Source organism: Leopardus geoffroyi, chromosome D2 (genome assembly GCF_018350155.1).
Source record: "Leopardus geoffroyi isolate Oge1 chromosome D2, O.geoffroyi_Oge1_pat1.0, whole genome shotgun sequence".
Classification (NCBI taxonomy): Eukaryota; Metazoa; Chordata; class Mammalia; order Carnivora; family Felidae; genus Leopardus; species Leopardus geoffroyi.
The window spans coordinates 48,378,278-48,402,938 of NC_059334.1; the positions used below are offsets into that span (position 1 = coordinate 48,378,278).

The 24,661-nt window shown below is 36.4% G+C and overlaps 1 protein-coding gene across 8 annotated transcripts in view; it reads left to right on the forward strand.

The window, feature by feature from the left end:
- Nucleotides 1-24,209, forward strand: part of ZFAND4 (zinc finger AN1-type containing 4) — an 86,709-nt gene extending 62,500 nt beyond the window's left edge. For 4 of the 8 annotated variants that reach the window (XM_045438051.1, XM_045438052.1, XM_045438050.1 and 1 more), the window contains 5 exons: nt 4,986-5,133; nt 15,261-16,436; nt 17,145-17,199; nt 22,749-22,866; nt 23,847-24,209. In XM_045438051.1, the coding sequence (XP_045294007.1) occupies nt 4,986-5,133; nt 15,261-16,436; nt 17,145-17,199; nt 22,749-22,866; nt 23,847-23,982 (1,633 nt within the window). In that variant the 3' untranslated portion in view covers nt 23,983-24,209. Of the gene's footprint in view, nt 1-4,985; nt 5,134-15,260; nt 16,437-17,122; nt 17,200-22,748; nt 22,871-23,846 lie in introns of those variants that run through there. The other 4 variants (XM_045438053.1, XR_006701569.1, XR_006701568.1 and 1 more) reach the window with 4 other exon arrangements.
- Nucleotides 24,210-24,661: the final 452 nt, after the last annotated feature.

A 24,661-nucleotide genomic window follows, 5' to 3' on the forward strand; every position in this document is an offset into this window, starting at 1 on the left:
ACAAAATTCAAAATATAAGAGTAATTGAGTACGTGTGTGTGTGTGTGTGTGTGTGTGTGTGTGTGTGGGCGTGTCTGTGTGTAATTCGGGTCCACTAAAGAGAATTGAATGTTTTTTTGTGGGAGTAATATTTTACTTGAGGTTGCAAGCTAGTGTTATCTATCAAATTTGCAAAATTAGTTGCAAAAGTTCATCTGTTAATATGGATCTGTAATGAGATTTTATGTATTTTATCTTTGAAAAATTTTTTCATACAGATTGGCATCGCCAACTAGTGATATCATGTATGATTTTAATTGAGCATGTTTCATTGTTTGGAAGGCATTTGTAGAATTCTATTACAGTGCTCACTGGCTGTTTGCCTTTAGCATGGCAGTAATATTGCATATTAATCACTTCAAGATATGTGGAGCTCCTCAATCACTCATTTAAATAGATTTTGAAATAGGGAAATTTCCTTTAACTTGCAATGAGATACGAAAACACTGCTGGGAATTTAGAAAGTATGCCCACTATAAATTCGTGTGGGAATGTTCTTGCTTTGTTTTAACTTTTGAAAGCACGCCATTACATGTGGTTCAAAGTAATGTTGATGTTGTCAGAATGACAGTACTGCAGCACGAGTTTCTTATAGGAACACTGTTTTACCTTGTGATTTTAGGTAGAATTCAATAAGAAACATTATCAAGTCCACAGCAAAAACTCATTTTCAAAGGCGTTCCTTGTTTTATGTTAGCAGTTAAAGGCGGTTCTTCTTCAGAGGAATTCAGTGTTAGTCCTGAGCTAACAGAATCATAATGAAACTACTGTCAAGACATTGAACTTATGGTTAAGTCCATGAGCCAGAAACGGTTACTACCGTGGACCCTACTGGTTCAGTAACACATGATAGATTCAAATATTTACTCCTGAATACCTGCTGGTGAAGAATAGAGTAACCATCGCCTCTAAACACCTTACATTTTCATTAACTTTGTAAATTTTTTTTCCCTGTTCCACACATATTTTTACTTCATTAATTGTAGGAGACTTCACTTCAAGTTGTTTTAGCCATTTGTTTGAACCTCTTCTTACCTGTAGTTGTTGCATGCAGACTATTCATAGAGGCTGGTTCTTCACTAACTTCAAGGTTGGTATTGATGCCCTGATAAACAAAAACAACTGAACGGTACTCATAACTTATGTCAACTCATCAAAAGCCAAGGGAAAGAAATCTAAATCATTTGCTTTATTTTTTAGTTGACTGTTGTCAGTTCTTCAAGAAATTGTTCCTGCCAAGGCAGTAATCTTTAAACAAGTTTATTTTCTCTGGACACATTCCTTCAATTGCTGTGATCAAACCCAATTTAATTAATTCACTTTTGGCAAACAGATTTTATTGCTTAGCTCATAAATAAGCCACTCAGAAACTTACTTTGGGTGCAGTCTCATTTTCATTTTTTATTTTTGTGAAGAAATTCTACTTTGATGAAATATTTCATTTTTAATTTTCTGATTTTTCTGAGTCTTTTCCAGCAAGTTGGGAATAGTGTGATGAGTCCTTAGTGTGGTAATGCCCAAATAAGTTGTTTTTCTTTAACATGGCCAAATGTCACTGCATAATAAACATGGGGCTTTGCCATTTAATTGAGTGAAATAATCCATTCTCTACTCTGCCTAAAAACTGTAGCATTCAAAGTCCACTCTTGTTTTGACAAGTTAGGTATGTGTATGTGCCTGTGCCTGTGTGTGTGTGTGTGTGTGTGTGTGTGTGTGTGTGTGTGTATAAATGTCATGGTACAGTGATACACATGGCACTCAAAATGCTGTTGAATTATGACTGTGCCACTGTGATTTGTAGTGTGCCAAGCCACAGTGCCAAGCCGTGAGAGAGCCACATACAATTCTGTCGTGGCTACTCAACTCTACCGTTGTAGTACAAAAGCAGCCTTCTGTAATATGTGATCAGTGGTGTGGCAGTGTTCCAGTAAAACTTTATTTGTGGACACAAATGTGAGTTTCATATAATTTAACATTACGAAATGTTATTTTGATTTTTTTCAACTATTTAAAAGTGTCAAAACCATTCTGTGGACCGCACAAGAATAAGTGGTAGACTGAATTTGGCCTGTGCCCATAGTTTGCCAACTCTTACTCTAAGAAGAAACAATGAGAATTGTGTGCTAATTGAATTCATTCTGATAGAAAATCTAGTATCAATCGTGTTGAGTCTTAAATCTTTATCGTTAATCATGCCACCTTACTTCTTTTTTAAGTGGGAAGAAATCAAAGGAGGCAAGGCGAGACTTAATTAAATGGTAACTTGTCTGTGAAAGTCATGTGAGGACTTGGCTTTGGGGTGAACAATATTCATGTTGGGAAAGATATTCATTTGTTCAATATTTTATTCTTTAATCACAATATTAGATTAAAATGTTTAGAAAAAGTTAAATATAGCATTCAAGAAAATATCTAGAAATTTAAGAAAATACTTACAGTTTTTAAGTACAAAGAAAGATATTTGTAGATTGAATTTATAAATGACTGTTATCCTAGTCTAGTAACCTTTTTCCATTTTGAAAGAAATTGTGATTGGCTTTTCATTGCTCTCCTGAGTCTATGCTTTGTGAGAGAAAACACAGTAATGTGGTTCTTTGAAAAAAATTAGGTGAATTTAAAAGTGTATTTTTACTTGAAAATGGATCCAATGAAATAGTTATCATGACTCTACTTTTTAGAATACATATATGTACACAGTGTGCAGGCAAACACAGATACAGTGTTCTCTGTGGAAACAGTAAAGGACCAATTTTTTATGACAGGAAAGTTGAGTCAGAAACCTCTTTCAGTATTCAGTATGGGTACTTAAAGTTAAAATAACCATAGAATGTATGACAGAGCACTTAAAATACTGTAAGATGACCAAGGATAGAATATACTTGAGTCATTTCTTCCATCTCCAAGGGTGCACTGGCAAAAATCTTCACTCCTTCCGCCTTTTCAGGTATAGTTAACTTCGAGACAAGAGCCCTCACATGTTGTAAGTTCTGTTCACTTTTGGGGGTTCACAGCATGATGCAGTAAGGTCTGTTATTTGGTGCCTGAAGAAGCAACAGGAAATAGTATAAAGAATAGGTTTTGGAACCAGGGGATTTGAATGTTAAGTCTACCATTTAGTAAAACCTCTCTGAACTGCAGCTTCTTCATTTATAAAATGAGATATGATATCACCATATATAGTTTTGTGAGGATTAGAAATGACATGGAGAAAGAGTCTGGCGGAGTAGCATTCAGTAAATGATAGCAGTGTTAATTTAGTATTGTTCCCATTGTGGCAGTCTTCATACTGTGGCATCTGCAGTAGGGAGAAGTGATGGTTACAGGTCAAACACTAGGGACTAAATTGCTTATGGAGACCTATTCCCACCATCCTTCCTTCTGCTACCCATACCTGCTGTGCATGTAATTAATCCATGTTTTCAAAATGTCGTCATTGTCACTATGTAAAGTTTTAAGAAAGGGGCTTTCCATTCTCGACTTTGCCTTTATGTGGTGGAGTATGTGTTTGTGAAGTGTTAGGGAATATGCCCTTATTTTTAAGGCCATCCTAAATTGTTTCCATTTCTTAAAACCAGATAGAACAGGAAATTTTGTTAACCCTCATACTTTTTTAGCTAAGATACATACTTTAGTTTTCCTATAGGTAAATCAGGCATGGTGATCAATACACATTCTTTTTTTTTTTTAATTTTTTTTTTTTTTACATTTTTTTAAATTTATTTTTGAGAGACATAGAGAGACAGAGCACAAGTTGGGGAGGGGCAGAGAGAGAAGGAGACACAGAATGCGAAGCAGGTTCCAGGCTCTGAGCTGCCAACACAGAGCCTGACGTGGGGCTCGAACTCACAAACTGTCAGATCATGCATGACCTGAGCCGAAGTTAGACGCTTAACTGACTGAGCTACCCAGGCACCCTGACCAATACACATTCTTAATCTTCTCTATTTAAAATCTTAGTCATTCCACCAATATGCTGAGCTTGTGTTTTTCCCAAACCCTTATCGTTGTAATTTTGCTTTATTGAAAAAGCTGAATGAAATTTCACTAATGTTTGTGTTCAGTTCAACAAATATTTATTGGCTATGTGTCAAGCACTGCACTAGGCACTGAGACTAGGAAGATGAACAAGGCCTAATATCTGCTTTCACCTTGCTTACATAGTGGGGAGTGAGAGGGAAAGATAGACATATAAGTATAAATATGAGGATAGTGTGACAAGGTGCCATTATATTATGCAGTCAAAGAGATGGGGCTCCAAATAATAATTACGTTATGAATAAATGTCATGGTGACTGGTCAATAGTTCAGATGTTTTACATGTTTAATAATTTGTGTTATGACTTGACCGGAGTTTCTTTTTTTCATTTTAAAATATATGCTGTTCTAGGTGGTTATATTTCCAAATACTGAGAAAAATATTAAGTCATTCTTATTTTTTCATTGTTCTTTAAAACAGATATTTTCTGAAGACAACAATGTGTGTTCCTTTTTTAGTGAAAATCCTCTCGGGATGAATTTAAAAATCTGGACTTTGGTGTATTAATTTGTTTTTCATTATGGTTAATGGAATTTGGATCATCCTTTGGTCTAGGTTTCAAGATGATCAGCTTTGGCTGATAAAATGAAATCAGTGCAGTTTTGTGGAAATGGAGTTTGCTCTTGTGGGAGTAGATACAGGTGCCAGAAGACCTTCACTTGTTGTATACTGACTTCAGAAAAGCTTAGCTGTGCTAGATTTTCAGTAATGCTGGATCATGATATTTCACCCTATTTAATTTTTTTTCGAAGAAGTACATTGTTTGAAATACATTTGCCTTGAATTTACATTGACAAGATTTACTCATCTGTCTTTAGCAGCATCTGTAGTTTCTACTGCACATAAAGCATTTTTAGTCATTGGGCAGGAATCAGACACATCTCAATAGTAATTATTGTTTTCTTTGCAGTGGTGGTTCTGTGTATAATCTGTATACTGATGAGGATGAAGAAACTGAGCCTTCTCCTTCTGGGCAACAGATCATTGAAAATTCAATAACTATGAATAAGATGAAGCTGCTGAAGGCTAAGATGGAGAACATGAATCTCAGCAAAAAGGTGAAGCTGTCGGCATTTGGCCAGGCTTTTCTCTAGTTTATCCTTGCGGGGCTCACAGCGTTGAGGTCTGTGGGTAATTGTGAAAACAAATTATTGATAAAATACTACTCATTTCAAGTTTCTGGCCTCATTTATTGAGATATTAAAAGCAATGAATTGTTTTTTTAGGCCACCAATACATTTACTATGATATGCTGCACTTAAACTAATTCATGTTTTTTTTTTAAATTTCAGAGGTCTGGTGCTAAGAAGGATAATAGAAAATAGCCTAATCTCAATCTTCCCATAGTTACTTTTTGAAATGCTCTGTTAATATTTGCTTATTATGGATATCTCTCCTATTTGGGTTTTGATAAAAAATATACCTATGTTCAGCTTTACTGGATACTGTCAGTTTTCCAAAGTGATTCCAAAGTAATTGAACCAATTAGCATTCTTCCTGGTAGTGAATGAGAGTTGCACATATTCTTACCAACATTTGTCATGATCCTTCTTTTTTTCTTTTTGTCATTCTGGTTGATGTGTAGTGGCCTCACATTGTGGTTTTAATTTACATTTCTTTGACTAATGAAGTTGAGCACTTTTCACATGTTTATGGGTATTTATATCCCTTTTTATAAAATGCCCATTCAGATTTCTTGGGTATTTTTCTATTGAGTGTTATGTTTTTACTTACTGACTTTTTTTTAGATCTTTATATATTCTAGATATAAGTCCTTTGCTATACAGACACACACACACACACACACGCACACACACATATACATACATATATATATATATATCACTACTCTATTACTTTGCTTTTCACTGTATTAATAGCCCATCCCTTTTTCTTTCTTGAAATATATACATATAATAAGGTTTACAAATCTTTAATGTATAGCTTGATGAATTTTTACATTTATATATACTCAGGTAGGTACAACCTAGATTAAAATAAGACCTATCTTTCTCTCCAGATTTTCTCATAACCTTTCCCTACTTCCAGAAATAACTACTATTCTTATACGTGCCACCATAAATTAGTTTTCTAGTTGTTGAACTTTGTATAAACGAAATCATATAGAATAGACTTTTAATGTTTATTTATTTTGGGAGAGAGCAGGAGCGGGGGAGGGGTAGAGAGAGGGAGAAAGAGAGAGAAAATTTTTAGCAGGATCCACACTCTGCCTGGAGCCTGACATGGGGCTTGATCTCATGCCTGTGAGATTATGACCTGAGCCAAAATCAGTAGTTGGATGCTTAACCGACTAAGCCACCTAGGTGCCCCTCTTTTTTATTTTTTGATCTGGTTTCTTGTGCTCAGCATAACACTTTTGCAATTCATCCATGTTGTGAGTATCAGTTCTTTCTTTTTTACTGCTTTATACTATTCCATTGTATGACTACTTCAGTTTGTTTCTCTCCTCTTTTTGACACGTTGGGTTTTTTCTAGTGTTTGCCTTTCAACAGTAGAGATGCTGTGGACATTCTTATACATGTTTTTGGTGGACATATGCATTCTTTTATTTGGGTTATAAACCTAGGAATGGACTTGCAGAGTATATGTGTAGCTTTAGTCACAATGCCAAACAGTTTTGGAAAAGTTCTGTAATTGTTCCTTTCTCATTTAGGTATATGGTCCATCCTTTTTAAAAAAAGTATAATGTGGGGGCACCTGGGTGGCTCAGTCAGTTAAGTGACCAACTTCAGCTCAGGTCATGATCTCATAGTTTATGAGTTCGAGCCCCTCTTCAGGCTGTGTCCTGATAGCTCAGAATCTGGAGCCTACATTGGATTCTGTGTCTCCCTGTCTCTCTGCCTCTCCCCTGCTCACACTCTTTCTCTCTCTCAAAAAATAAATGAACATTAAAAAAAATAAAAAAACATAATGTGAAGTAGGGAAAAGATAATTTTTTCTAGATGGAGAACAGTTGATCTAGCTGTATTGAAAAAAATCTTTCCTCACAATCTTAAATTTTTATGCACCTAATAACAGAACTTCAAATACATATAGCAAAAGCTACAAAGAGAAATAGACAAATCCATGTTATTTTAGAAGAATTCCACACACTCTCAAAAAACTGGTGGAAAAGATGGAAAAATCAGAGAGGATGTAAGACTTGAACAACACTATCAGCCTACCTGCCCCAATTGACATTTATAGAATGCTGCATCAAAGAACAGCAGGGTACATGTTCTTGTTCAGTGCACTCAGAACCATATTGTGTGCTGTCACACAAGTCCCAATGAATTTTAAAATATTCAAATTATACAAAAAGTTCTTACTCTAATGGAATAAAGTAAAGAATCAGTAACAGGTATCTGGAAAGTCGAATATTTTGGAAATAACACACTTCTAAGTAATTGATGAGTCAAAGAGACATTGAAAATCATTTTGCTCTAAATAAAAATCTTCTGATAATATGGTGAATTTGTTTTTTTAATGTGAAATCATTCTTACATTCTTAGAATGAACTACTCTTGGTTGTGATGAATTTTTCTTTTTATATCTTTATCTTTAATTTGCTAATGTTGTACTTAGGAGTCTTGTTTATCCGGGGAATTGGTCTGTAATTTTTTTCTAACATGCAGCAAAGTTGGAAGAATTTTACAGTGAACACCCATTTATCCACACATAGATTTTATAATTAAAATTTTTTAATTGTTTTTAATTGTGGTAAAAATGTACATTTTTAAGTTTAATACAGTTCACTAATGTTATGTATATTCGTATTATTTTACAACCAAGTTTTATTTTTTATTTTTTGAAGTTTTATTTTTCTTCTAAGATTTTATTAAATTCAAGTTAATTAACATACAGTGTAAGATTGGTTTCAGGAGTAGAATTTAGTGATTCTACTTACATATAACACATATAACACTCAGTGCTTATCACAAGCACTCTTCTTAATGTCCATCACCCATCTGGCTCGTGTCCCACTCCCCTCCTCTCCAGCAGCCCTCAGTTTGTTCTCTATAGTTAAGGGTCTCTTATGGTTTACCTCCATCTCTGTTTTTATCTTATTTTATTTTCCTTCCCTTCCCCTATGGTCATCTGCTTTCTTAAATTCCACATATGAATGAAATCATATGGTATTTTTCTTTCTCTACCTGACTTATTTCATTTAGCATAATACACTCTAGTTCCATCCCACATCATTGTAAATGGCAGGATTTCATTATTTTTGATGGCTGAGTAGTATTCCATTGTATACATATATCACATCTTCTTTATCCATCAGTCGATGGACATTTGGTCCCTTTCCATACTTTGGCTATTGTTGATAGTGCTGCTATAAAGATGGGGGTGCATATGCCCCTTTGAATCAGTATTTTTGTATCCTTTGGATAAATACCTAATAGTGCAATTGCTGGGTCACAGGGTAGTTCTATCTTTAACTTTCTGAGGAACCTCCATACTGTTTTCCAGAGTGGCTGCACCAGTTTGCATTCCCACCAACAATGCAAGTGGGTTCCTCTTTCTCGGCATCCTCACCAATACCTGTTGTTTCTTGTGTTGTTAATTTTAGCCATCTGACAGATGTATGGTGGTATCTCATCATGGTTTTAATTTGTATTAACCTGATGATGAGTAATGTTGAGCATCTTTTCATGTGTCTGTTAGCCATATGTATGTCTTTGGAGAAATGTCTGTTCATGTCTTCTGCCCATTTCTTAACTGGGTTGTTTGTTTTTTGAGTGTTGAGTTTGGTAAGTTCTTTATAGATTTTGGATACTACCCCATTATCTGATATCTCATTTGCAAGTATCTTCTCCCATTCTGTAGGTTGCCTTTTTGTTTTGTTGATTGTTTCCTTCCCTGTAAAGAAGCTTTTTATCTTGATGAAGTCCTAATAGTTTTTGCTTGCCTCTGGAGATGTGCCCAGTAAGAAGTTGCTACAGCCAAGTTCAAAGAGGTCAATGAAATCTTGCCATTTGCTCCTCTAGGATTTTGATGGTTTCCTGTCACACATTTAGGTCTTTCATCCATTTTGAATTTATTTTTGTATATGGTGTAAAAACGTGGCCTAGTTTTATTCTTCTGTAAATCGTTATCCAGTTTTCCCAACACCATTTGTTGAAGAGACTGTTTTTTCCATCAGATATCCTTTCCAACTTTGTCAAAGATTAGTTGACCATGTAGTTGTGGGTCCATTTCTGGGGTTTTCTGTTCTGTTCCATTGATTTGTATGCCTGTTTTTGTGCCAGTACCATGCTGTCTTGATTACTACAGCTTTGTAATATAGCTTGAGGTTCAGAACTGTGACGCCTCCAGTTTTTTGTTTTTCAGGATTGCTTTGGCTATTCAGGGTCTTTTGTGGTCCCATCCAAATTTTAGGATTGTTTGTTTTAGCTCTGCAAAAGATTCTGGTGGTATTTTGATGATTGCATTAAACGTGTAGATTGCTTTGGGTAGTATAGACATTTTAATGATGTTTGTTCTTCCAACCTGTGAGTAGAGAATGGTTTTCCACTTCTTTGTGTCCTCTTTTTTCTTTTAATGTTTATTTATTTTAAGAGAGAAAGCATGTGCGGGAGGGACAGAGAGATGGGGAGAGAATCCTAAGCAGGGTCTTTGCAGTCAGCACAGAGCCCAACTTGATCCCATGAACCATGAGATCATGACAGGAATGAAAATCAACAGTTGGGTGCTTAACCGACTGAGCCACCCAGGTGCCCCATGTGTCCTCTTCAATTTCTTTTGTAAGTCTCCTATAGTTTTCAGAGTACAGATCTTTTACCTCTTTAGTTGGGTTTATTCTTTATTTTTATTTTTAAATTTTTATTTAAATCCAAGTTAGTTAATGTATAGTTTAGTAATAATTTCAGGAATAGAATTTAGTGATTCATCACTTACATATAAAACCCTGTGCTCATCCCAACAAGTGCCCTCTGTAATGCCCATCCCCCACACCCAACACCCCTGCCAGCAACCCTCAGTTTGTTCTCTGTATTTAAACAGAGTCTCTTGGGGCGCCTGGGTGGCGCAGTCGGTTAAGTGTCCGACTTCAGCCAGGTCACGATCTCGCGGTCCGTGAGTTCGAGCCCCGCGTCAGGCTCTGGGCTGATGGCTCAGAACCTGGAGCCTGTTTCGATTCTGTGTCTCCCTCTCTCTCTGCCCCTCCCCCGTTCATGCTCTGTCTCTCTCTGTCCCAAAAATAAATAAACGTTGAAAAAAAAAATTAAAAAAAAAATAATAAAAAAATAAACAGAGTCTCTTATGGTTTGTCTCCCTCTCCATTTCTATCTTAGTTTTGCTTCCCTTCCCCAATGTTCATCTGTTTTGTTTCTTAAATTCACTCTTAAATGAGTGAAATCATATATTTGTCTTTCTCTGACTTTTTATGCTTAGGATAATATCCTCTAGTTCCATCCATCTTGTTGCAAATGTCAAGATTTCATTCCTTTTGATTGCCAAGTAATACTCCATTGTATATATATACCTACCATATCTTCTTTATCCATTTATCTGTTGATGGACATTTGGGCTCTTTCTATACTTTGACTATTGTCGGTAGTGTGGCTATAAACATTGGGGTGCATGTGCCCCTTCAAATCAGCATTTTTGTATCCTTTGGATAAATAGCTAGTAGTCCAGTTGCTAGGTTGTAGGGTAGTTCTATTTTTAATTTTTTGAGGAATCTTCATATTATTTTCCAGAGTGGCTGCACCAGTTTGCATTCCCATCAGCAGTGCAAAAGAGCTCCTCTTTCTTCACATCCTCGCCAACATCTGTTGCCTGAGTTGTTAACTTTTAGCCATTCTGAAAGATGTGAGGTGGTATCTCATTGTGGTTTGATTTGTAGTTCCCTGATGATGAGTGATGTTGAGCATCTTTTCATGTGTAGTTAGGTTTATTCTTAGGTATCTTCTTGGTTTTGGTACAGTTGTAAATGGGATTGATTTCTTGATTTCTTTTTCTGCTTGTTTGTTATTGGTGTATAGAAATGCAACAGATTTCTGCATGTTGATTTTATATCCTGCAACATTGCTGAATATTTACCTTTTCAGTTGCTCTTTATTCTTTCCTGCAATTACATGCTTCCTTCAAGGATTATTTTCCTTCTGAATCATTTCTTTTAGTACTTCTTTTCATTTAGTAAAGGTTTCTAACAGTGGATTCTCTCAGCATTTGTCTGAATACTTATTTTACCTTTTGTGTTTTGAAAAATATTCAGTCTTTCAGAAATGTGGTAAGAGTAGCACAGCAGACCTGCATAGGCACTTTAGCTTGACCCATCAATTAACATTTTTTCACATTTGCTTTCTCCCTACTTTTTCACCATTCCATTTGGGAATTAGTTGCAGATACCATTTCCCCCTAAATACTTCATTCTGCATATATCTTGGCAAAACAAGGGTCTTCTCCTACATAACCACAATACAGTTACCATACACATGATTTATCATTGATAAACATTCTGTCATCTATATTCTAATTTCTCTTTATCCCAGTGGAATATCCTCAGTTTGAATTTGTCTGATTGTTTCATCATGATTGGATGCAGGTTAAACATTGTTGGCAAGAATATTACTTATATGATGCATTCTTCTCAGTGCAAAACATCAGGAGGCACATGTCAGTTTGCAGTAATTTTACTTTTTTTAAAGAAAATTTGCAATTTTAGTTGATATTCCCCTTTTATCTAAGAGTTGTTTAATAGCATTCAGAAAAATTCCTGGTGAGAGAAGCTTTTTGCTTTGTCATTGTTTTTGATTTCTAGTTTTATTGAAATTAAAAACAATGATTTTATGGAAATCAGATAATGTTGCTTATATTTCTACTTAATAAAACCTGATTATTTGTGATCTAATATCACTCTGCATGAATATTCCATGTATACTTCAGAAGATGATTCATTCTCTATCATCAGGGTAAAAGTTTGATAGATAACTATAAGATTGACCTTATTGGTCAGTTGTTTGGATTCCCCATTTCCTTTGTTTTGGTCAGCTTAATGTTTCTTTGATAAAAATAATGATACCTAAAAGTCCATTATTGGTGGACATTGGTGTATTTCCTTTTTCATCTTCCATGGTTTTTTGCTTTAAGAAGGTACTTGTGTTACTGTTTCATAAACTTTTATTTTATTTATTAAAAAAAGGTTTTTTAATGTTTATTTTTGAGTGAGAAAAAGAGACCGAGTACAAGTGGGGGAGGGGCAGAGAGCAAGAGAGAGACAGATAGACAGACAGACAAACAGAAAGACAGAATCGAAGCAGGCTCCAGGCTCCAACCTGTCAGCACAGAGCCCAATGCAAAGCTTGAACTCAACGACCTCGAGATCATGACCTGAGCAGAATTTGGACGCTTAACCGACTGAGCCACCCAGGCACCCCTACACGGTTACATTTAAAAATTTTTTTTTTCAACGTTTATTTATTTTTGGGACAGAAAGAGACAGAGCATGAATGGGGGAGGGGCAGAGAGAGAGGGAGACACAGAATCGGAAACAGGCTCCAGGCTCTGAGCCATCAGCCCAGAGCCCGACGCGGGGCTCGAACTCACGGACCGCGAGATCGTGACCTGGCTGAAGTCGGACGCTTAACCGACTGCGCCACCCAGGCGCCCCTACATTTTAATTATACTGCTTACTGCAGCTGTTATAAAGTGTTCCATCCCTTTCAGCTTAAATTTTCCTTGCCAGATATCAGACCCATAACCCTTGATAACTTACTGTCTTTGTTTACTTGGTATACCTTTTCCCATGTCTTTTAGAATTCACTTTTAGGCACACTTTTTTTCTCTCCAAGTAATCTCTACCCTCATTGTGGGATTCAAACTCACAACCTCAAGATTAAGAGCTTACCCTCGTTAGATGTAGAGATTACATAAAAATAAAATCTTTAAAAATTTTAAAAATCAAATAAAGTTAACTTTTATTTAAAAAAAAAATTTTTTTTTTAACGTTTATTTTTTTTGAGACAGAGAGAGACAGAGCATGAACGGGGGAGGGTCAGAGAGAGGGAGACACAGAGTCTGAAACAGGCTCCAGGCTCTGAGCTGTCAGCACAGAGCCCGACGCAGGGCTCGAACTCACAGACTGCGAAATCATGACCTGAGCCGAAGTCGGCCGCTTAACCAACTGAACCACCCAGGCGCCCCAAAGTTAACTTTTAAATTACTTTTTGGTATATCTTTTATATACATTATAGAGTTGGCTTTTTGCTTTGTGAACCAGTTTGAAATTTAAAAAAGTAGGTAACTTAATCACATTTATATTTAGCAGTATGACTTTCATATATGGTCTCAAATGTCTTATTTTGATATATTTACAGTATTCTAATGGTCTCTTTTCTTTTGTGTATGTATGGATGTGTGTGTGTATGAGTGTGTACTTTTTGGTACTTCAGAAGCCTTTTGTTCTATTGTTTAACTTTATTAAAAAAATTTTTTTTAATGTTTATTTATTTATTTTTTTTGAGGGAGAGAGAGACAGAGACAGAGCATGGGCAGGGAAGGGGCAGGGGCAGAGACAGAGGGAAACACAGAATCCAAAGCAGGCTCCAGGCTCTGAGCTGTTAGCACAGAGCCCAATGTGGAGCTTGAACTCACGAACTCTGAGATCATGACCTGGGCCAAAGTCAGACACTTAACCAACTGAGCCACCCAGGCGCCCCTTATTTTGCTTTCCTTATCTCTCCATTAACTTTTTTTTAAAATTGAAATATAGTTGACACACAATGTTACATTAGTTTCAGGTGTATGGCATAGTGATTGCACAGCTCTGTATATTCTGCTGTTATGCTCACCACAAGTGCAGCTACCATCTGTCACCCCAGAGCGCTATTGACTGTATTCCCTATGCTGTACCTTTTATCCTCATGACTTAGTCATTCTGGAAACCTGTATCTCCCACTCCTCTTCATCCCCTTTTGCCTATCCCCCTACCTCTCTCCCTCTGGCAAATGCCAGTTTGGTCTCTAAATTTATGGATCTGTTTCTGCTTTTTCTGTTAGTTTTATTTTTTAAATTCCATATGTAAGTAAATCATGTTGTATTTCACTTTTTCTGAGTTAGTTACTTAGCATGATACCTCAAAGTCTATGTGTATTGTCACAAATGACAAGATTTCATTCTTTTTATGCCCGAGTAATATTCCATTATACATACATCGCACATCTTCTTTATCCATTTATCTATTGATGGGCATTTAGGTTGCTTCTTTATCCTTCCATTTTTAAGTTTATCCATAACATCATAAATTGTTGTGATACTTTCATTAAAACTTACTATATTGAGGACCCCTAGACCACTCTACAGTTTGATGATTTGGTAGGAAGACTCACAGGGCCAGCATATAGTTGGATTCACGGATAAGATTTATTATGGCAAGAGGGTACAAAGTAAAATCATCAAAGGGGAAAGGCTTATGGCTCAAGTCCAGAGAAAACCAAGCACAAGCTTCCCAGAATCCCGTTCCCAGTGGAGTCTCATAGGACATGCTTCATCCCTCTGTCAATGAGCTGTGTCAGTACATATGGAATATTATTGTCTGCCAGGGAAGGTTATTAGAGAGTCTGTGCCCAGGGGTTTTATTTGAGGCAGTTCATGTAGGCACCCTCTGTCTAGCATGTACCAAAAGGCCAGACACCCAGAAGGAAAGCCAGTGTTTAGCATAAACCATAGTGCTTGCACAAACAAGTTAGGCACCTTTTCTGTTAGGGTGGTGGGAACCCTCTTGAAATACAAGTTCCCAGAAGCTAGCCAAGGGCCATCCTGGAAGGCAGGCCTTTTCAAGGATAGCAGTGTAGGCCTGTTAACTCTTTTCTGTAGTACCTGTGTAGCTGACACTTACTCATCTTACTAGGAAAAATTGTTGGGGGCCTAAAATAGGTGAGTAATATCATATCTAGTATACTCAGTGAATTTTCTTCTCAGCAAAACTCTGGAAAATAGTCAGTAGTGAGGAAGATAAATAAAATTATTTTTAATATTTTCAGAAAATTATACTCCGTGGAGGAAGAGAGCAAAATTCATCTCAGTTTTAAACTTCAGATTTTAATCTTTTAAGACGTTTTATATTGAGGTAATCAAAATGCCAGTGCTGCAGTAAATAACATTTTCCTCCTTCATTAATTTTTGTTAATGGGTAGACAAAAATGACTGTAAGGAATTATATATTCACTCTTTTTTTTAGCCTAAGAAAGCTGTCAAGGTAAAACCTCGTCCACCTATAGCTCCTCGACCTTCTGGTAGTTCCACGGCAGCTGCTCGCCACAGATTGTTAAGGGTTCTCCCCCACATTGGGCAGTCTTGTTTACCTTCTGCTGGGAATGCATGTCTACCTGAAACTTCCAGCAATGCCGTTTCAAGTTTGGCAACTGTGCCCCCCACTGATAGACCCATATCATCTATTGCTAGCGATTTTCTTAAGGAAGAGGATAACTGGGAGGTGAACGCACTGTCTCATTCCAATGGTAGCATCAAACTACCACCTCAGATACTTCACACCGAGTTGGAAAATGACAAGGAGCTTGCTGATTCTGTTCTCCATCTTGGATCATTCCTGCCTAGGCGGACGAAACACTTTTCAGGAAATTTGTCATCCAATAAAGAGGATGACACTACCTTATTTCCAACTTCAGAGGAATGTGTAACTGAAGAATCACTTCCACCTGAAGTGGGTTCATTTGCTTTATTTACAGAAGGAAACACCGATGAACAGAGCATTGGCTTAGAAGGCACACAGAAGGTAAATCCAGAGTTCTTACTCTGTAATGATGATAAAGGGTTGAAAGCTGCAGAACAGCATCTTAAACATGTTGCAAGAATATTGAGCAGTGAATCAGTAGAAACTACAGTTCTCGACCACCATGAATTAAGTCCTCACAAGAATAGACTCTTGTCACCTCTTCGCTGTTCTACACCAATGTCACTCCATAATTCTCTGGTGAAACCACAGAGACAGTCCAAATGTTTTGAACCTGGGAATCTCCAGTCTTCTGCTTCACAAAATGTGCTTCGGTCGCTAGATGTTCGAAATATAACTGATTCTTCTTTCTCTAGGACTACTCGCTTTCGTGCTGTTAAAGTTGATTCACCTGGGAAAAGAGCTGATATTATTTCTAAAGTTGAGGCTCGGGATATCACAGAAATGGCAAACAAGGCTTCCAAAGAGCCTGTTGGTTGTGTAAATAATATAGGTTTTCTTGCTTCGCTGGCCCGGAGTGCAAGCAGAGATAGCTTACAGAGCATGCGTGGGGCAGGCAGGATTCGGACCTCTGGAATGGGGCTGTCTACAAGTCTCCAGCATTCTCAGGAAGAAAGCTTTAGGAAAAATTCTCCCCTGTTAGAACCTACAGATTTTTTTCTAGTAAGTATTTGTTTGCAATATGTTCTACTAGTTAACCTTGTAGTTATTCATTATATTACATGTTTGTTTTTTGTTTACTTAAGGGAGGAGGCCGAAGGTTGAATTCTTTTTATAAGTTTCTCTTAAAATGTTAATCTAGTTTGTAGAAAATCTTTTTGATAGTTGAATTTTAAATAAGGTGATAGCCCTAAATTGAGAATTGTAATTTGAAAAATAATTTTGTGTCAACAATTTATCATCTATTTTTAACACTAAATATTTTTTAAAAATTTTAATGTTTATTTTGAGAGAGAGAGAGAGAGAGAGAGAGACTAAGCATAAGTGGGGGAGAGACACAGAATCTAAAACAGGCTTCACGCTCTGAGCTGTCAGCACAGAGCCCGACGTGGGGCTTGAACTCACAAACTGTGAGATCATAACCTGAGCCAAAGTTGGACACTTAACTGACTGAGCCACCCAGGTGCCCCTAATGCTAAATATTTTTAATTTTTTCCATCTAAGAACTTTTGTTTACACCATCAAATTTTCTTCTCTTAAAGAAAAATACGTACAGTATTGCTGCATGTGAGAATCAGATGCCAAATTAATTTAATTAAATGAAAGCCCAACAGCATTTCCATAATAAAATACAAGTATTTCATGTTTAGTGATCTTTTCTTCTGTTCTCCATTAACTTACCTCCATAGATGTTTTGTGTTTTGATTATAGTCTTCCCGTGGCATTGGAATGAATGGAAATAATACAGCAGCAGGGAAAAGAGTAGGTAAGCTACAGATAATTGTGAAAATATAAGCCTAACAATCACTTCATTATGCATACTGTTTTTTTCAGAGAGAAATAAGACGAAGGTTCTTTGTGGTATGTATGGAGTAAACTCTCCCTAAACTTTGTTCCACTGAGGAAAATGGCTATTAGAACTGACTGTAGAACATACTTGAAGAATAAAACAAAAATTGAAATTGAGGTCTCTGTTGCCTGGGGAAAGATATAGTCTAAGTGAAAAGACAGGAAGGATGAAGAATTAATGTGTAATTCCACAACCCTCTGTCACTGGCCACTCTAGAGCCATGCTGGGCTGCTGGTTGGGTTTGGAAAAAGTATCCTAGAGAGGTGTTTCTTGACATCATAATCCAATATGAAGGAGAGTAGGAAGAGCTCCTTTTGATGAACTGATTATTTCTGGATAAAAGAAAAAGATGGTCCTTGAATCAGCCCTTTCCAAAGCACAGTAGCAGAAGTAGCTACAACATTGGCACTCCTTTCTGCCAGTAACACCTTAAAGGTGCACTGGCCAGTCCTAATCTCCAAGGAAGCCATTATGATCATCATCTTTTGAGATTTTATACTCAGACTAGGGGTGGGAGCTCATTACCAAAGATGTACCACCTTTCTAGCCTCAGGGTTCTAAAGGATACTTTATATGAAAGTATATAAAACTGATGTCACAACCAATGTAATATATATTATGGTTGTCACATGAGTTTTATGCCTTTAAAGAGTACTTAGGGTTTATTTTTCACTTCTACATAAGGCCCAGAGTTTTAAAGTCTTAATATATCCATGTTTTTTCAATTTTAAAGTGTTATTATATTCATGTTTTTTCAATTTTTTAATTGTGGTAAAATATACATAACATAAAATTTACCGTCTTAACCATTTTTAAGTGTATAACTCAATGCCATTATATAAAACATTCACATTGTTGGGCAACCATCACCACCATCCATCCCCAGAATTCTTTTTATCATGAAAACTTGTACCCATTAATCACTAAGTCCTCATCCCCCCGCCCCGCTCACCCCAGCCTCTAGCAGCCATGATTCTATTTTCTGTCTAATTCTAATTCCTTGAAGTACCTCATATAAGTGGAATCATACAGCATTTGTTGTTTTGTGTGTACCTTACTTCACTTAGCATTGTGTCCCCAAGGTTCATCCATATTGTAGCATGTGTCAGAGTTTCCATACTTTTTAAGACTGAATAATATTTCATTGTATGTATATACAGCATTTTGCTTATCCACGTATCTGTGGATGGAGACTTGTGTTGCTTCCACATTTCAGCTCTTGTGAATACTGCTGTTATGAACATGGGTGCCCCAATATCTCTTTGAGACCCTGCTTTTAATTTTTTCGAGTATATACTCAGAAGTGGAATTGCTGGCTCATATGTTTATTCAATTTTTAATTTTTTGAGTAACTGCCATACAGTTTTCCATAGTGGCTGCACTATTTTACATTACCACCAACAGTGTATAAGGTTTCCAGTTTCTCCATATTCTTACCAACACTTGTTATCTTCTGTTTTGCTTGTTTGTTTGTTTGTTTTTGATAATTGTCATCCCAATAGGTATGAGGTAGTATCTCACTGTGGTTTTGGTTTGCATTTCCCTGATGATTAGTGATGTTGAGTATATTTTTATGTGCTTAGCCATTCTACATCTTCTTCGGAGAAATGTCTGTTCAAATATTTTGCCCATTTTTAAATTGGGTTGTTTCATTTTTTGTTGCTGACTTTTAGGTGTTCTCGTTCTGGATACTGGTCCCTTTATCAGATATGTGATTGGCAAATATTTTCTTCTAAATATTTCTCCCTTTTTTATTCTACTGATAGTGTCTTTTGATGCACAATAGTTTTTAATTTTCATGCAGTCCATGTTGTTGGTGTTTTCCTTTGTTGCCTGTGGCTATGGTATTGTGTCCAATAAATCATTGCCAAGTCCAATTTCATGAAGTTTTCCTCCTATATTTTACTCTAAGAGTTTTATAGTATGTCTTCCAGGTAGGTCTTTGATACATTTTGAATTAATTTTTTAAAGTATATATTTTTGTATATATGGTGTAATATAAGGGTCCAACTTTATTCTTTTTCATGTGTATATCCAGTTTTCCCAGTGCCATTCGTTATATGTATATCCAGTTTTCCCAGTGCCATTCGTTAAAAAGACTGTCCTTTCCCCATTGTCTTGGGTATCCTTGTCAAAAATCATTTCATCCTATATGTGAGGGTTTATTTCTGGGTTCTTTATTGCCTGTCTTTATGCCAATACCACACACTTACTATAATTTATCTACTTTTAACTCCAATTTGAGCTTCTGTGCTTTTTCATTTCTCTTCTTACTCTTCCTCTGAAATAGTTGATGCTGTGGTCACCAAAGATATCCACAATTTCAATCCAGTGGATGCTTCTGTATCCTCACCTTGTTTGATTCTTGTGGGCCTCCTTCTTGAAATAGTTTCTTTTCCTTTGTTTCTCTCTGTTTCATTTCTTCTTTTTCTTCTTCTCCTTCTTCTTCTTTTTTTATTCTGGGCTATCATATTGCTGTAGAGTTTTGTTTTGTTTCATTTTGTTAAACCTGATTTTCTTTTTCTTTACTTGTTTTACCAGCCCTCTGCTTGTCCCCAGGTATACATTCTTTTGGTTAATTTCATTTAAGTCAAGCCATCAACTACTGCCTGCAGTGATGATTACCCAAACAAGGGCCATGTAACTTGCTGCCATTTCCTTTCAGTAATAACTGTATCATTCTGAATGTCCTTGAAGAGTCCATGAGAGTTTTGGTATACATTTTATTTAATTAATTTGTTAAATTCTTCCACTGGTTTTCTTTGCTTTTTACTATAGGGTCTCCCTTGGAAATCTTACCCATCCTCATAGTTCTAGTTATCATTTTTAGACATATGATTACCAAACTTGCACCTGGAAACGAAATAGAGGTTGAAATAGAGCATTTTATTTATTTTATTTTATTTTATTTTATTTATTTTATTTATTTTAAAATTTATTTATTTGAGTTCAAGTTAGTTAACATACAGTGTAGTATTGGTTTCTGGAGTAGAACCCAGTGATTCAAACTTACGTATAACACCCAGTCCTCATCCCAACAAGTGCCCTCCTTAATGCGCATCACCCATTTAGCATTTTTAGAAGCAATTGCACCTGTGAATGGGTCTAGTGCTTCATTCAGAGTGGGTATGATGTGGTAAGTGACAGAAAATGACTCTGGAAAGTTGGAAAGGTATCATATTGGACATATAAACACTGAATGCCAGTCTGAAGAATAGTAGCAAACCTATATATTAGTGATAGGTCCTGACTTGGAGTAGGTAACTAATAAATGGTTTTCTCCGGTAGGTAGAAGCACGTATAGAAACTATTCTTGTAGGAGAAGACTGCAGTTGTGTGTCTGTGCCAGCTCGTACTGTGTCTTGTGTTTCTGCACATTCAAAAGAGTTCTTGAATGAAAAAAGTTTGGGAAACATTGAGTTAAGCGGTTCCAAGGAAAGAAAAAAGGAAAATATGACTACACTGAACTAAATAATTATCATTAGATTATTACATTGAGGAAGAATATCCTAAACCTGAATTTCGAAGATAATTACAATCAGATGAGCTTCCAGAAGATATCTGGTATTATATGCCTTTCCTCTGTGACCTGTGCAAATGCTTATTTTCATTTTTTAAGAAGTGGAAAGTACCCCATCACCTTTGTTCTTGATAACTCTTAAGCGCACTTCAAGAAGAAAGTGCTAATTGAGTTGGTGCCAGGGCACCACTGGGAATCATTCACTTAGTTGTTTTCAATTTTGTTTCTACCATTAGGAGTCATTCAGTTAGTTTCCAATTTGGGGCAAGATCTAGGAAATGGAAAGGTATTTCAGACTGGTAATAAAGCTGACTTAAAGTTACGGGGTTTGTATATCCAGCATCCTTTCTGGGTGGCAAAAGGCATAGCACCAATTCATTGTAATTCCAAGTTTTTGAACCCTTGAAGGACCTTCAAAGACTGCTGGCTGCCATATAAACATTAGGCCGAGGTCTCTCAAACCTTTTTTAAATAGTGGAGAATAGGCACCAGTACCACCTAGACCCAGCAGTTTTCTTCTCATTCCTTCCCCTTGTTCTGTTTTCTTTGTTTGCCTCTTGCTTCTTGGCCTTTTAGTGCCACCAAGCACCATGTGCTTGTAACAACTGTGGATGATGACTTTGAGCCTCTCTGCTTGAGTCAGGTTTGTTGGAATTTTGCTCAGTTGTAAGAGAATTTCACCTAGTAGTTAAAGAAATTGATTTAATTATTCTTATGTAGTAACAGATATGCTGTTTTTTAAACATAAAATCATTACAGTAGTACAAAATTCAGTAACTATTTTTTGGAAAGGTAGTACTGTGAAATTGAGCAGTGCACCATGTTAGTCACTATTGATAATATGGTATTTTATATAATTACAACATTTAAAATTTTCAGGATGCTTTTTACATGTGAGAACTGAATTGACCTTAAAACACTTAGAAACATAAGGGAGAAAACCACGTTATGTTATCTTAAAAATGGGGGTGCCGGGGCGCCTGGGTGGCGCAGTCGGTTAAGCGTCCGACTTCAGCCAGGTCACGATCTCGTGGTCCGTGAGTTCGAGCCCCGCGTCGGGCTCTGGGCTGATGGCTCAGAGCCTGGAGCCTGTTTCCGATTCTGTGTCTCCCTCTCTCTCTGCCCCTCCCCCGTTCATGCTCTGTCTCTCTCTGTCCAAAAATAAATAAACGTTGAAAAAAAAATTAAAAAAAAAAAAAATGGGGGTGCCTAGGTAGCTCAGTTGGTTAAGCATCCGATTTCATCTCAAGTCACGATCTCATGGTTCGTGGATTTGAGTCCTGCGTCAGGCTCCGTGCTGACAACTCTAGAGCCTGGAGCCTGCTTCGGATCCTGTGTCTCCCTGTCTCTCTGCTCTTCCCCACTTGTGCTCTGTCTCTCTCTGTCTCTCAAAAATGAATAAATGTTAAAAAAATTTTTTTTAATGAACAAATTGAAGTTTTGAAAGAATAAATAACTTGCCTGTGTTTTGACAACTGTAATTTCAATGATGTAATCAGGACTAAAAGACCAGTTTCTTGATACTCTGGTGCTCCTTCTTGGCGTAAAAGAATAGGGTGTTTGTATTACATATACATTGTTTCTCAGAGGCCTCATAAGAATGATTTTGAACCAGACTTTTTTCTTAATTCTCTGTCAAGGTTTGGTGTACTTTATAATTACTGATTGCCCTTAGAAATAATCAGAAAAATACTGGTGTGTACAGAAGCCCTAAAAATGTAAGTCTCAGTCAGTAGAAACCCACCTCATCTTTAAAAATATAACAGTTCTACTGTATCCTTACTTGTAGATTTTGTAGATAATTTTGGATATAAATATAGCACAAATTAATTTTTTATGGCCAAGAAATTTGTTGTGATGGGGTTGTGTTTTGTGTTTTGCTTAATACTATTTCACATTTAACATTTTCTGCCTGTAGTAATCAAGGTGTCCTTTCATTAATCAGGAGAATGTACTCATCACCTCCCACCCGTGAAAGCCCCAATTCAAACAAAGAAGAAAGCAGCAAAGCATTGTTTTCTCTGTGGAAAGAAAACTGGACTGGCTACTAGCTACGAGTGCAGGCAGGTTGGCTGACTGGAAAAGCTGAGATGCTTTTTTTGTGGTGACCCAGCCTGGGGATACAATATAAAACCTTTAAATTGGCTATTCGTAACATCATTAAGATGATGTTCAGATGGTAGCCCTTATTTGAGCTCCTAAGTGGCTGAAGTAAGGACGAAGTAGACAGCTCATGAGTTTATAAATCATGAGATCCTCTCCTGCCCTCCAAGTTGGGAGATTTAAACCAGTGGCAGAGTGTACTTTGTCTTATGATAGATATGCATGGTTTTTGTTTGAATGCAACTTGGAAGAATCCCTCCTCCAAGGTTCTTTTTTAAATTGAACAAAAAAAGGACTGAATTTAAAGTAAATGTACTATTAATTTTAATGATTATATGGTACAGTTTTATTTCAAAACAGAGGAATAATCTATTCACATAAAGTAATGAATTTTCTCATAATTATTTCTTTCATTAGCATTGATTAATATCAATCAATCACTCTGGGGATGGTGTCTGCCCTTAGTTTGAGTCCAGGCATTAAAAACAACTGCTGCTTTTTAGAGTGAATTCTGTTCAGATAGAAACAGTTCATCTTGTTGCGAAAAACATTGTAAAAATCCTTTTATGACATAGTTAGGTTTTACGTAATTTTCTTTTGAGACCGAATTTCTTAGAAATTCAGTTCTCCCAGGTTTACTAGATACAAGAGAAATGGTAGACATATCTATCAGCTTTTGCAATTTTACCATTTCATAAAAATCTATATCATGTTTCATTTCATAATAGACCCTTTATTTTAAACTCTCATATTCATGGACAGTTAATTCTCTTTGGGGGGCACTTGTGCTGGTTTATGAGTGCAAGGGAAATGTCAGTGCTGAAAATAGCTAAAGAGAACCACAGGGCTCCTGTTGGGTACTGGAAGTCAAGCTCTCATCTCCCAAGGAGATGAGCCTTTCTAAAATGTGACTATTCACATGAACTTTTTTGTGCTTTAGATGTGGAAACAACTTCTGTGCATCTCATCGTTATGCAGAAACTCACGGCTGCACCTATGATTACAAGAGTGCAGGGAGGAGATACTTACAGGAGGCAAATCCTGTGGTTAATGCACCCAAACTTCCAAAAATCTAGCTCTTGCTCTGCACCTGGGAATTGTATTACAGTGACAGAAGAAATACTGTTCAGACTGCATTATATTTGTTCGACTCCAAAAGATTTGCCAAATGAAAAAAGCATACGGTGCTCACTGTTGGAGAAAGAATGCTACTATATTTGACATCTTTATTCTTTGGTCAATCAAATGTTTTAAAAGTAGTTTTAAAAACTTTAAACTATAATGATGTAACTTTGTTACTGCATGTCTTGTGTTAAGTATTTTATATTTGACATTGCAATTTTACTAGACAAGTCTTCAAAAGATGCACTTTAGGAAGTTATCACTGACTATGTAAACCAGCTTCCACGGTGTACAGAAATGTGCCGTCATGTAATGGCTCTACTCAAATCCACCACTTTTTTGAGGGGGGGTGGGTGGGTGGTGGAGATTTTTTTTTTTTAATCCCATGCGAAAATTTATTGAATTTACTAACAAGTTCCTTTTATTTCAAACTACTTTTTATAAAAAAGAACATTTCATTTCCCAGTGTAGTTTTAACACACATATTTCTTCCATATTCAGATTGGCATTCAGATATGTATCCATTCATAAAACACATCATGTTAAACATACTATATATTTCTTAAAATATACTTTTTTGAATGGCAGTTTTACAATAGAAGGCGTCTCACTTGTTGCCATTAAATATAGAAT